Here is a 15378-nt window from a genome sequence, read left to right on the forward strand (position 1 = left end):
CACAAAGACAAAAACCCCCACGCAACTAGGCAGGAAGGAAGGAGGAGTACTTACTCTCTTTTGAACATGCACTCTGGATGTTTGACTAACAATTATGCCACAAAAGAGACATTTCTTAAACCACACAGGGCTCTTAGAGGTTCTCATCACAAGGTAAATAACATGTTTTTCTTTGTTTTCCCTTGTATCTATACGAGATGATGGATATTAACTAAACTTACTATGGCAACTTATTCACAATATGTCTAAGTCCAGCCATTATGCTGTAACACCTTAAACTTGTCCAGTGCCACATTCTGATATCTCAATAAAACTCTAAGAAAAAAAAAAAACTACACGTGGTTCAATTTAGTACTTGCTCCTTTTATCTGCTAACATGGACTAAATACTGTATATTAATGTGAAACATTTTTTAATCTTTAGAAACACCAACAAACCTATCCAAGTTAACTTCCTTTGAACTATTTCACCTTATTTTCTTGTAATTCTTGCTCACCCTTGATAAAAACTGCACAAGAAATCTTAACTGTCCAACATGCTGTTGAAAAATCACAGTCAACATGTGATCCAGCACATCCTCAGTGCTGTAGATGGATTAAGGAAGTCTGAATAGAATCAAATCTTGACACGTTTTTCTACCAAAATGAACTTCCCCCGAAGAGTAACTTGAAAGTAATTCAATTTAAAATACAAACTAATACAACTATGCAGTAGAAAAACACATATAAAATAAGATAAAATTTGAAGGGTAATGGACTCCAGTTAAAATAAGTTAATTTGGGGCAACCTGGCTGGCACCTGGGTTAAGCATCTGCCTTTAGCTCAGGTCATGATCCTGGGGTTCTGGGATTGAGCCCCTCCTCGGGCTCCCTGCTCAGCGGGGAGTCTGCTTCTCCCTCTGCCTCTCCCTTCTGTTCGTCCTCTCTCGAAAATAAATTTTAAAAATCTTTTAAAATAAATAAAATAAAAAAAAATAAAAGTTAATTTAGCAATGTGACACTGTGAAGGGATAATTTTGTGTGTCCACTTGCTTGGTCCTAGTGCTCAGATACATGGTTTCCATAAGGGGTTTTTAGATGACATTTACAATGAACTGATGGACTAAGAGTAAAGCAGATTGCCCACTGTAATGTGGGTGGGCCTCATCCAATCAGCTGAAGGCCTGAACAGAACAAAAACAAACCTCTCCCTAGGAAGAGGTAAGAAGGAGGTAGTTCTGCAGTAGACAACCTTTGGATTTGAACTGCAGCATCACCTGTCCTCTGGATCTCCAGACTGCTGACCTGCCCTGCAGATTTTGGACTTCCCATCCTCCACTCCATTATCATGTAAATGAACTTCTTCAAATAAATTTTTCCTTATATATACATACACATCATACTGGTTCTGTTTCTCTGTGGACAGCCCTATTATGAAAATATTATAAGGTAAATATACAGAAATCCATATTTCCATTTAACAGCAACAAACAGTAAGAAATTAGAATTTTAAATAGTTAACTTTACAATAGCACCAAAACCCAATTAATACTTTAAGTATAAATCTAAAAAATATCTGCAAGATCTGTATACTGACAACTGAAGAACTAAAGAGAGATAAATGATATTTATGAAATGGAAGCCCTGAGAGTTAAGATGTTAATTCTCCCCAAATTGACCTCTATATTCAACAGAAGTTCAAACCAAATTCCAGCAAGACAGTATGCAGAAACTGACAAAGTAATTCTAAAATTTATATGGAAAGGCAAGAGAACTAGAACAGCCAAGACAATTTTGAAGAAGAACAAAGTTGAAGGAGCCATACTATCCAACTTCAAGAAATACTATAAAGCCACAGTACCAAGGTAGTATGTTATTAGGTTAAGGACGGATCTTCAGATAATGTACCACCAGAAAGTCCAGAAATAGACTTATAAATGCAGGGTCAATTAATTTTTTTCCAGCTTTACTGAGATATAACTGACATATGATTGTATAAGATATATCCTGTGAGGTTTTGACACACGTACATGTTGCAAAATGTTTACCAAAATAAGGTTAATATATCCTTCACCAAAGAGAATTTCCATTTTTGTTATTGTTTTATGGTAAGAACATTTAAGATCTACTCTCAGAAAGTTTCAAGTATATAATACTAATTATAGTCTGCATCCTATATGTTAGATCCCCACAACTTCTTATAACTGGAAGTCTGACCAACATCTCATTTCCCTTACCCATCAACCCCTTGTAATCACTTTTTTACACTCTGTTTCTAGGAGTTTGGCTTTTTGAGATTCTACATAGAAGTGAGATTATACAGTATTTGAGTATTTGCCTTTCTCTAACTTATTTCACCTAGTATAATGCCCTCAAGTTTCATCTATGTTGTTGCAAATGGCAATATCTCCTTTTATTTTTATGGCTAGATAATATTCTATTTTGTGTGAGTGTGTGTGTGTGTGTGTGTGTATGATTTTATTCACCTTTCAATGAATGCTTAGGTTGTTTCCATGTCTTAGCCATTTTGAGTAATGCTGCTCAAGGGGGTGCCAACATCTACAACAAATAGAAATTTCATTTCCTCTTAATAAATACCAAGGAAGTAGGACTGTACGATCATATGGTAGTTCTGTTTTTTATGAGAAACCTCTATACTGTTTCCTACAGTGGCTGAACCAATTTTCATTCCAAACAGTGCATAAGGATTCTCTTTTCTCCACATCCTCACCACAACTTATCATCTTTTTTTTTCTTAAAGATTTTATTTATTTATTTGACAGAGAGAGACACAGTGAGAGAGGGAGCACAAGTAGGGGGAGTGGGAGAGGGAGAAGCAGACTCCCCGCTGAGCAGGGAGCCCCATGCGGGGCTCCATCCCAGGACCCCTGGATCATGACCTGTGTCAAAGGCAGACGCTTAAGGACTGAGGCACCCAGCGCCCCCATCTCTTGTCTTTTTGACAATAACTATTCTAATAGGTACGAGGTATTAACTCATTGTGGTTTTGATCTGCATTTCTATGATAATTAGTAATGTTGAGCACCCTTTCATGAACTTGTTGTCTTCTTTGGAGACATGTCCATTCAGGTCCTTTGTCTTTTAAATCAGATTATTTGGTTTGTTGCTATTGAGTTATAGAAGTTCCTTCTCTATTTTGATATTAGCCCCTTAACAGATAATATGATTTGCAACTGTTTTCTTTCATTCTGTAGGTTGTCTTTTCATTTTGTTGATTGTTTCTTGTGCAGTGCAGAAGATTGTAAGTTGATAAAGTCCCATTTGTTGATTTTTGTTTTTGTTCTTGTGCTTCTGGTGTCATATCCAAAAAATTCACTAGCAATACCAATGTCACGGGGCTTTCCCCCTATGCTTTGTTCTAGGAATTTCCTGGTTCTAGGTCTTAATTTCCTGGTTCTAGGTCAAAATTTATTTTGAGTTAATTTTATGAGTGATATAAGAGGTCCAATTTATTTTGCATGTGAATATCCAGTTTTCCCAACACCATTTAAGAGACTATCCTTTTCACATTGAGTATTCATAGCTCCCTCGTCAAACATTAGATGAGTGTACACATGTAAGTTTATTTCTGGGCTCTTGATTCTATTCTACAGGTCTATATATCTTTTAATGCCATTACCATACCATTTTGATTACTATAGGTTTAAAACATAGTTTGGAATTGGGAAGTGTGATGCTTTGTTCTTTCTCAAAACTGTTTGACTATTCAGGGTCTTTATGGTTCATGATAATTTTTCTTATTTCTGTAAAAAATGCCCTTGGAATTTTGATAGGGATTACACTGAATTGATATGGAAGGAACACAGGTGTCCATCAGTAGACAAATGGGTAAGGAAGGGGTGTGTGTGTGTGTGTGTGTGAGAGAGAGACAGAGTGTGTGTGTGTGCACGTGTGTGTGTGTGCGTGTGTAGGAATATTACACAGCCATAAAAAAGAAAGAGACTGTGTCATTTGAGACAACATGGATGGACCTAGGCAAGATTATGCTGAGTGAAATGTCACAATGAGAAAGATAAAACTTTATGATTCCATAAGTGGAATTAAAAAAGACAAACAAGTGAATAGACAAACAAAAAGCAGAATCAGACCTATAAATACAGGGAACAAGCTGATGATTGCCAAAAGGGAGGAGAGTAGGAAAAGTGGGTAAAGGGGAGAAGGAGATACAGGCTTCCAGGTATGGAAAGAATAAACAAATGAAATAAAAGGAGGCACAGCCTAAGGAATATAGTCAATGATATTGTAATAGCAATGTAATGGGATGGATGGTAGCTACACTTGTGAACACAGCCTAATGTATCAACTTGTTAAATCATTAAGTTGTAGATCTGAAACTAATGGTAACACTGTGGGTCAACTACACTAAAAAAAAAAAAAATTCAAAATTTCTAACTAATAAAAAGCTTCAAAAAGTTGTTACCCAAGAAACAGGGGAAAATGAGAAGTTTACGACAGACATCCTTTATCTCCCACGGAGAAATGATCAGTGTACATAATATGAAACATCTGTGTATTTTGCAGTATCTGTGGAAATTGTGTAAAATAAAGGTTATTGAGGAAAAAAACCCTCAAAAGGTGAAGATAACAAAAACATAATAAAGTTATCAATGATAAAGTAAACTAACAATTTTTGCTCAGAGTTCATCTAGTAGGATTAGAAAATATACCAGAATTCTTATAGCACTAAACCACCTACTTCTGTAAACTTACTAAACAATTTATCCAAAGCCACCTCGCGTAAAATTCCAAGGAACCATTTTGAGAATACAACAGAGTCCTGAGAGATCCAAATGGATCCAATATCCATGTTGATTATTGTTCTAGGAAATATATTTTAATACCCTGGTCTACCCATATACAATGATCTGTTTGCATCTTAACACTGCACAAATTTCCTCTGTTCTGTTGCCATTATTAAGGCAAGTAGAGAAAATGTGTTAACCAACATTAAACCTTCAGACTAGGACCTGGGGCTATATTATCATTAGGACTGATAACACGAATAAGTTAAATTTGAAGAGTCAGGACATACTTCCCTAATTCTGCAGCAGAAAATATCAGAACGAAGTTGAAGTATTTTTAATCATCAAAGACTCGCAAAATTGAAATGCCACCAAATGAGTCAAAGAGAAAACCCAAGTCAAAAATTATTTATAACTGTTTGCCAGATTCACATTCAAACTATTTGTGGTTTATAAGTAGTGTTTTACTAAACTGAAAACAATGTTGTGCTTAAGTCTAATAAAATCTCAAAATACAACTGCTAGAGAACTGCTCATTACAGCTTCTTCAAACATTTCACTGATCTGGAAAGCTATAATTTGAAAGAAATTCTCAGTAAAAAAAAAGAACTATGGAGCTTAATTCTAAGTTACAAGTCCTTGCTTGGTGATCATAGGAATGAATAGTTTGTAACGGACTAAACAAAAAACTTGACAATCAATATAGAAAGCACTTTCTGTCACAATCCATTCAAAAAATGTTAGTATTACTTCCCATGTTACTTTCATCTATATAGAGAAGGAAGAGGTCTTCAATTATTTCAGAGAAAGGAAAAAGAATATACAAAGACAATTCTGACATAATGCAGACACTTAAAAAAGATTGGCCAGGGGCACCTGGGCGGCTCAGTGGGTTAAAGCCTCTGCCTTCAGCTCAGGTCATGATCTCAGGGTCCTGGGATCAAGGCCCACGTCGGGCTCTCTGCTCAGCAGGGAGTCTGCTTCCTCCTCTCTCCCTCTCTGCCTGCCTCTCTGCCTACTTGTGATCTCTGTCAAATAAATAAATAAAAAAATCTTAAAAAAGAAAAAAAAGATTGGCCAGTAAAATCTGGATAAGACGTAAATTTGTTGAAAAAATGAATATAATTGTTTCATTTCTTCTCTCTTCATCCATACAAAGTATACATATGACTATCAACAATGTTGCATTAAATCTGATAGATAATGTATGTCAAGACTACACTGTCATGCATAGCAGATATGTTTCATGTATCAGGTCTAGCAGTTAGGTTTCAAAAAGTAATTGCACTATTATCTGAACACAGCTCCAAGAAAACAGGATCTTCCCTTTCATTGCTACAAACCTGCTGCCTGTCACAGAGAGCTCAATAATTATCTGCTGAATGACTGATATACAAGTAATATGAAATTTCACCTTAGTCATGGAATAGACAAGTTTATATTAATTTTACATTTTCAGAACTACCTGTTTGAATTTGATGTAACCTGGATTTTTGTTTGAAAGTATACTGAACTTTCAACTTAATGTTCAACACATACAATACAACACCATTCAAAAACTAGCATTTCCTATTTCTCAAATGAGACCATGTTCACAGATTGTTTGAGGATGGAAGAACTCCTGTCTGAGGCATCTAGAAAATACAGATCTTAAGTGAACATGACTGCTGGCCAGCACCCTCTTGGAGAACCTGCTGCACGTGGCCCAAGTAAATTCTGTAAAACCCAGGCCTCAGAAACACCTGATAAGATGAGCACAATAGTAAAGAGCTCTGGGCTCCCAGCAGGCCACAGTCATCTGTAGAACCTATGTGTCTGTCAGGCCAGGGATTATGACAAAGATGAAGGTGAGAGGTACCTGCTAAAGTTACTTGGCACTGCTATTCTTATTCTGTGCAGGCAAAGTACAGAGGGCATGATTCTCTAACCTGCTAGTAGCTTTTAGCACCTAAGAACCTTTACTAAAAACTAATCAAGACTGAAATTATGCATCTTTTATTTTCTAAATTTTGACTCTTTTTTTTTTTAAAGCAACCTTGAATGTTACCATATAATTTTTATCCTAGATTTCATAGTTGGACATAATTATATTTGTTTACAAATTGGCAGTTACTTCATATAATAAAAAACAGCTGCACTTCTCTAGTGTTATCTTTTTAATCTCTAAAATGTACTGATAAAGCCAATGTTAAGGTAACTTGGCAGTAAAATTAAATTTCTCCAAAGGCAAAAAGCACATAGCGCTAGGAAGAGTATGTATTTCACATACTTCCAAAGAGATAGAAACATACCCTATAAATTGAGAATAAATATTATTCAATATTAACAAAATATAACTAAATTTTATGATTGAGTTAAGAATCAAGATAAACTGTTCAATGTTACCTCAAAATAGTTCGTTATATTAACAAGATAATGAGGCAAGTTCAAAAGCAGCTCTTTGAATTGACATTACTATACAGAGCAACCAAAACCTTTAGGTAAAATATTTCCTTATTAATTCCCTTAATAATCAACCTCCAGTTCATGGGTAATTCAGATGGATCACCAGACGTCACTATTTCCATGGTATACTTCCATTTCTCCAGTCTAAGCCTTTGGCACCCTGACCTGTGGATATTTCTAGCTCTATCCTCTCTTCCCTGTGTAGCCATTTTAGAAGAAGTAAAAAATCAAGTCCTCAGTAATTGGACTAGAGGAGATCTAAACCTGGCACTCTTGGGCCCACCCCACTAAAAGACAAAGCAGTTTTTTGTTACAAAGGGCAAAAAACCCACACCTATAAAGTGCGTCTCTTACAGTTTGTTTTAAACCATAACTTCCACTCTTTCTTTCTCCTTGGAAAATCTTGTCAAATAAGGATACCTGGGGTGCCTGGCTAGCTTGGTTGGTGAAGCGGGCAACTCTGGATCTCAGGGTTGTGGGTTTGCATGTCACATAGTATGTAGAGAACTTAAAAAAAAAAAAAAAATTCCTTGTTCCAGAGAGATTCCTAGTCTGGAATTTACTGTCATCATGCTATAGTGTCACTTAATATGTTGCTCTCTTCTGTATATTCTCTGAAATGCTTCTTGGAGCTACAGGCATGATATAATTCCAATTCAGTTCCTTGAGAAATAATATTTCACATGCTTTTACTGAGTAAAGAGCTTACAAAGTTGAAAGATTTTGATTCTCTTTCCTTTTCTTGCTACGTAGAACAATTATCAAATTAAAAAAACCCCATCAGGCACCAGGGTGGCTCCCTAGTTAAGCGTCTGCCTTCGGCTCAAGTCATGATCCCAGAGTCCCGGGATGGAGCCCCACATCAGGCTCTGTGCTCAGCTGGAAGCCTGCTTCTCCCTTTCCACTCCCCCGGCTTGTATTCCCTCTCTCTCTCTCTCTCTCTAATAAATAAATAAAATCTTAAAAAAAAAAAAAAAACTCATCAGTTTCTTGATTACACTGATTTTAGGTAAGGAAATTTTCATTCAGAAAAACTTGATTCAACATGAGTTTCTTCATATTTATCAATTTTCATTCATAGCATTCTTCAAAGGTAAAAAACAAAATTTTGTGCTGTCTGTGAACTTAAGAATTTTATCATACATTAGGTCTTCATTTGAACTAGTTATTATTAGTAGTAGTATTGCTGTTCAAACTATCCAAACTTAAGTCAGCATTAGCTCCTTCAAATTGGGTCCTGGGTCCTTCTGACCTGAAACTAGTAGCCTCTGTTACACATCCTTTATTTTCCAATGTGAAAAAATGTCTAGGCTCTTAAAATAAGTTTCCTGCCCAGATTTGGAACCAATTATTTCTCCAAGGTCTTCTGGTATTCCTCTGAATGAAAATACATCACGTGGGCACTAGGGGGGCTCACTGCTACCGGGCTGGTCATTTCTTATATGCAATTTTTGCATATAGAATCAAGCAACACATACTTTTGGGATAAAATGATAAAGTCACACCAATACTTTCAATTTAAATCATGACTACAGGGTAATATATTCTTGCCAGATTTAGACCTCTATCAACTTTATCATATGGTGAAAATACCGTTTTGTCATGAAACCAAAACAAATCTCATTAGGACTGTCCAAGTTCCATGAAGCAGATAAAGGGATGACAGAAGGGGCTTATAGTCATTGAAAAAAATCTCCAAAAGGCTTTCACTGCAGATGATGATACAACTTGCTTGTATTCAGTAAAGAATCAGCCAGGTTTCCAAAGTCACCAATTGACAAGTGAAAAATGAACTCCTTCTAACAAAGTTTCAAAGTATGTGCTCAAATTCTCTGAGCTAGATGTATTTATGAATACATACAGAAACTGGTAATTTTGAAAGATGAAGTGGCTTTTTAGTTACAATGCAGGAAAATCTATGCTTCCCCTAAGTTTGAGTTCACATGGAGAATAATCTGTAGGGTTTATGCTGCCAGTGGCTTCATGCCCCACTAATCCCACTGAGGCTTAGGACCTTGATTGGAAAGCTTGAGGATAAGGAGAAATACTTTGATAATTTGCTAGTCCACCATATCCACTTCTTCTTTACCATTCCCCAGCAGTAGCAGAAATAAATGAAGCATGGGGTACAGTACATAAGAAGCCAAAAAGAATCTCTCAGTGTTGTCTGAGTAACTCTTTGGACATATCCACATCTTACACCCCAATATAGCTCATCTAGACTCATGTACACATAGAAGTTGAGCCAAGAGTCATGCATGCTCAGCACGGTCATATTGCTACCAGCTTCCCCCAGGGCCATAGTGATCTGGATCTAGCAGTATATAAGAAATATGAAAATATGAAGACAATGAAGACAAATGAAAGGCTCAATCTGGTTCCCTCTCTAAATACCTGGTGCAGACAAGGCAGAAACTGTGTATGTCTAATGTCATATATGGATCTGTAAAACAGGTGAGGTAGATGATACAAGCAGATTCTCTTCTTGGTTGATTGCTATGACAACTGTATAGGAGCTGGTAAAGTCCATTTTCTTTCCTTTCTCCAAGAATATCCTCATTCCATCTAAATGATGAGTTTTGATTTGGAAAATGCAATTTTTTTCTTCTTGTTCACAGGCGTCCCAAGGCCATTCTTCTAGTCTCCTGGGTGCTTTCCCTGGGAAGGTAAAATCTCACAAAGCAGATCTTGTGGATTCCAATGAAAGAGGCCTCAGAAACCCAAAGAAGAGAGCTAGAGTTGATAGTATGGATTCAAAGTCCCAGGTTTAACTTACACAAGCTGTCAAATCATGGGAAAAGAACTCTAAGTTTCCCTAAAGGGAGAGGAATGAGGTTAGACCTGTATAACCAAACAAATACAGGATGCAAGCTCCTGATATAAGAGCTAAAACCAGGAAGGAGGTAAGAGACAGCCCAACAGGGAAGAAACCAGGTCAGAATCTCCACTCTTGCTACCAAATACAATGAACATCCTAAGTAATTTCAAACATGTATGTTCATGTATGGGCCAAAATTAAATTTTACATTCTAATATGCTAGTTTGAAAAGTGCTTAGTAGCAAGCTTCTCACCTATATCGACCTATGCTGTTTCTAAGATAAACATAATTTAAACATAATTTAAAAATGTAAACCTCGGTTTACTGAGTAACAGTAATCTGGTGACAATGATGTGAAAAGACTGAATTTACCTCCACGTACAAATCCATTAGTAGCTATTGCTGAAGTAGACAATCCTGTGATAGTTGTCACAACAGTGGCCATTACAATTACAACAACTGACAGACCTTTAGGGCAAAAGAAAAGAGACTGAGAATATTTATATTTATTTCAACCTGCCTTATCTAGAACTGATTAGTATACAATGTTTACATTATATTTAACAATTACCTTATTTCTATCCCATTTTAGAAAAATCTACTCAAAAATTTTTAAAAAGTAACATTAAGACAACACTCTGACACAACCAGGAAAATAGCTTAGAATAATGCCAATTGTTTGAATTTTATGAGGTTCACAGCCTAGACGAGCACATGGTTACTTTGCTTTTTCATTCTCAAATGAATCAAGTAGTATGTAACTTTGCTTACCTATTCCAGCTTGACCCACAATCCATGACAATCTAATGAAGAGCATAACACCCCAAATGTTTAACATACAACGTACCTAGGTAAGAAAAGAGAATAAGTTCCAGATGAAGGCAAATGATCAAAAATAATACATCAGTAAATGCAAAACTAGCCAAAAGGAGGACAACATCCATTTAAAACTATAGAAAGTCATTTAAAATTTCTTATCCTTCTCTTGGTAATATTTTTTTAAAAGAACTTAATGAGAGAGCTAAAATGTGAGATAATTTAAGTGTAATATAACATCACAAAGATCTGAAATAACAAAAGTTACTAAACAAGGTGTAAGAAATATTTTACCACTTCAACCCTAAAGAAATAGTTCCTATTCCTATTTATCCATGCAACTAAGTTTAATTTTTGCTTATTTTTTAATAACATCCTTCTTTCATTTCTTCAGAAGATTTAAGTATTATAAAGTATATCAAAACAAAATGCTAATTGTTCACACACCTTTTTTTTTAGTTTACTTATTTAAGTAACCTCTATCCCCAGGGTGGGGCTCAGAACCCGAGATCAAGAGTTGTGTACTCCTTTGACTGTACCAGCCAGGCACTCCTCACACATCTTTTAAAACTCTGAACTATTTGAGAGAGTTTCCAATTTATTTTTACTTTTGCGTATTATGCTTATATACAGAACACAGTCATCTAAAATACTAAAATCTAAGCACAGGCAAACAGTATTACCTGAAGCTTCTTCACATTTATTCTATTGATTAAGCAATGAAATTACTACTGGAACTGGGATTTTCCCTTTGCTTCTCCCCTAAATGTCAACATGACTCAAATTAAGTGCTCCCAACGTCCCAATGGGAGGTCAGTTAGTCTACCACTCTCTTCCAGTCAGTTCCTTAGTGCCTATTCCAACACAGAAAAACAGAAGTACATCTGGAACTTAATCACCTGAACCTATCTAATGAAGTAACCTCAACACTTAAGAAAACGATTTCTCTTTCATTCTTTCCATGTTAATTTTCATACATTTCTCTTAAAAAAATAAGGAGGAATATTTAGCTTTACTGCCTGCTCAGATTTCTTAATTCTGATTCTGCCATCAATTTAATAGTTTATTTAATTTCTGAAAATGACAATATGTGAGATTTACGAGAGGTAATAAAATAAAATTTGGAGGAAATCAAGTATAATATGATTCTGTTAATACATATATTGTTTCCTTTACTGAATTTAATATCCACAAGAAAAGGAGGTACATATTATTAATCTGGTTCTCCATAACATTCACATAAAAAGAGAAAGAAGAGCTCTCTTAAGAAATGAGAACATCAGAAAGATTTTATACTAAACAGAAATGCCCTAAAATTCAATCTATAGGTACATACTAATACACCCTTGATCCAGCCAAACTTCACAACTCCTTTACTTTCCGCAGTGTACGTGACCACAGCATCTCTGGTTGGAGTACTTTCTTCCCCATTGGCAAAGCCATCCTCAAAAGGTTCCTGGTTAGAAAAGGAAATGTGAATTATTCCTAATTATCTGAAGTTTAAAATCACCTGATGAAGACAAATATCACTAAATACATTTAATCATATTTACGAGAATACCAGACTTCCAAGAATCAAGGATGTCTGTATACTTCACTTAAAAAATGAACAAATAATTAAGTGAAAGAAAACCTTAATTACTGGTGTTGAAAAAATGTAAATCTTATCATGACAGCAAACCCGTTTAATAATTTCAAATTTTAATTACACTGTGGTGATATCTAGAGAACAAATAAGTAAGTACAGGCTTAACTAGAAGTCAGTTCAAATCTGTCTCTTCAGCCACAACTTTATAGTATCTGGTTGGCATCCTTCCCACAAATGTAATTTCAACATTAACAATTTAAAACTCTATCACCAATTAACAGTTCTCCCTCTGTAGTCCATTACAGCAGGATTCCCATGGATCCCAAGATTCATTCCTAACTCCTGCCTTTCCTCATTTTGTATCTGCATTCAGTCAGTCACTCAGTACTCTTCATTTTTCTCCTCATAATTTTTCTTAGATTCAGACATAAACTGGTGTTAACACTTCATGTCTCATTGTATTTTTAGTTTTTCACTCTCTCCTTTCTCCTTCCCCTCTCACTCCCCCTGGTTCTCTCATACTCAATACACTCAAGAACCAGTAACACTGTGTTAAACAGGTCACGAGAGGTGAAGGGAGGTACTGGGGCAGAGAAAATGTTTTATATCTAGAATTATGTCCCTGATACTATCACCATAGTTCTTCCTTATCCATATGTCAAGAGCAGGGAACAAAATACAGCTGTGTTTCCAACATCATTCTTTAAATAGAAAAGCCAACTAAATCAATTATTATTTAAGCCTGAAAATTACCATGGAGATTTCCTACCATACTTTTTAAAAACCATTTCCAGTGGCGCATACCCTCTAGTGAATTCCCAATATGAATTTTTTTAAAAGATTTTATTTATTTGATAGAGAGGGACACAGTAAGAGAGGGAACAGAAGCAGGGGAAGTGGGAGAGGGAGAAGCAGGCTTCCTGCCAAGCAAGGAGCCCGATATGGGGCTTGATCCCAGGACCCTGGGATCACGACTCGAGCCAAAGGCAGATCTTTAACAACTGAGCCACCCAGGTGCCCCAATATAATTTTTTTTTTTTTTATTAGAAAGGAGGTATATCAAGTTCTGTGTTCCTGGAGAGAAAAATCTGTATCAGAATCCAAACTTCCCCCTTTCCCTTGACCAGTATCTGTAAGCCAAGTAAACATATTTAATTACATTTAAAGTATTAATTTCGTATGTAGCAACCTGTATCAGCTTAGATTCCATATTAATACAGCTAAACGACTGCTAATCCATAGATTTTTACAGCAAAGAAGAAATGCAGCCAGTTAGATGCAATAATTTCTTTTAGTGTATTTTTTGAAAACTAATTCATCTAGGCTTTTTAATGACAAGAAAAAAGTCAAATTTTCAGCTAATCCTCATGTTTGCATTGAAAGACGCAGCAGTAACTTCAACTATGTGAAACACTTGGAAAACAAGTCATCCTAGGATCGTTAAGAACTTAAAGATGAATGTTAATGTTAACCACTCCTGAGAATTGACAGGTCTTTAAAAACAGATCATAAGGGACACAAATTATAGTAATTTCCTTGATAACACAGTTTCCTATTTTCTACTGTATCAATGATTACTGTACTATAAGAAGAATATCCCAAGCTTATGGTATATAGAACCACTCCCAATAACAAAAATTATCTGCTATACTTTACCCCAATGATCCCACCCTGCTATGCTTTAACAGATTTATTGAGATTTAATTCATATAATCACACAACTCACCCAAATAACGTGCAAAGTCGATGATTTTCAGTATATTCATCAAGCTATATAATTATCACAACCAATTTTAGAACATTTTCATCATCTCAAAAAGAAACTCTAAGTCCATCACTAGTCACTCCCATTTCCCCTTTTCTCCTGCTCCTGGCAATCATTTATCAACTTTCTGTCTCCATGGATTTGCTACTCTGACATGTCATATACATAGAATGGACTCATATAAGGTGTGGCCTTTGTACATGGCTTCTTGCACCTCGCCCAACATTTTCAAGATGCATCCATGCTATAATGTGTTTTAATCCTTCACTCCTTTTTATTGCCAAATAACAACCCATTGTAAGAATACACATTTGTTTTACCATGCACCAACTGATGAACATGTGAATCTATTCTACATTCTGGTCACAATGAAATAGCCTTCTATGGACACTGGTGCACAAGTTTCTGTGTGGACATATTTTCGTTTATCATGAAAATACCCTTAGCTGTAGAATTGCTGGGTCTCATTTTTGAAATGACTACTCCTGGTCATCTTTTTTCTTCTTTTGTATCAGACTGCAGAGTGTGACTCCTCATTTCAGAGTCAGTTTATCTGTGTATTCTGTCATCCCTCTTCCTCACTTAGCATCTGATATAAACATGGAAATCAGTAACTGTATTATCAGAAATATGTTTATGTAGGGGAAAATATGTGACCAGAGAACTCTATGGTTCAATCACAGATCATTCCACTTTGGCTTTACTTCCACTGTTGCAAGTGCCCTATATGGTAGAACATCAATGATGATCCCAAATGGAAAGGGAAAAAAAAAAAAGACTCCTCATAGGCATTGATGACTCAATAGTTCAATTATTAAAATAAAGCCAGAATAAAAATTTTTGCCTGTTCATTCAATTAACTTTAAAGTATGGAGAAGTTCCTTGGTTTTCACTGTAGGATACGCAGCATTCTGCATTTAATTTGTAAATGGAGACTTTAAAATATTACATAATCTTGGGGCGCCTGGGTGTCTCAAGTTGGTTAAGCCTCTGCCTTGGGCTCAGGTCATGATCCCAAGGTCCTGAGATGGGGCCCTGCATCAGGCTCACTGCTCAGTGGGGAGTGTGCTTCTCTCTCTCTCTTAGCCTCTCTCCTGCTCATGCTTTGCTCTCACTCTCAAATAAATCAATCTTTCTTAAAAGTTTAAAATATCATATAATCTTCTAAATATTATAAGAAAATATAATGTCTATAATACGCATG

The 15378-nt window shown here is 35.8% G+C and overlaps 1 protein-coding gene across 2 annotated transcripts in view; it reads right to left on the reverse strand.

Annotated features, from left to right (window-relative positions):
- Window positions 1-15378, reverse strand: part of LOC111140904 (solute carrier family 12 member 2) — a 107057-nt gene that overhangs the window by 65561 nt on the left and 26118 nt on the right. For both annotated transcript variants that reach the window (XM_022493158.1, XM_022493159.1), the window contains exons 2-4: window positions 12158-12277; window positions 10777-10852; window positions 10378-10473 (exon numbers count right to left, since the gene is read on the reverse strand). In XM_022493158.1, the coding sequence (XP_022348866.1) occupies window positions 10378-10473; window positions 10777-10852; window positions 12158-12277 (292 nt within the window). The remainder of the gene's footprint in view (window positions 1-10377; window positions 10474-10776; window positions 10853-12157; window positions 12278-15378) is intronic.

Source organism: Enhydra lutris, unplaced genomic scaffold (genome assembly GCF_002288905.1).
Source record: "Enhydra lutris kenyoni isolate GAN:26980312 unplaced genomic scaffold, ASM228890v2 scaffoldscaffold5, whole genome shotgun sequence".
Taxonomy (NCBI): domain Eukaryota; kingdom Metazoa; phylum Chordata; class Mammalia; order Carnivora; family Mustelidae; genus Enhydra; species Enhydra lutris.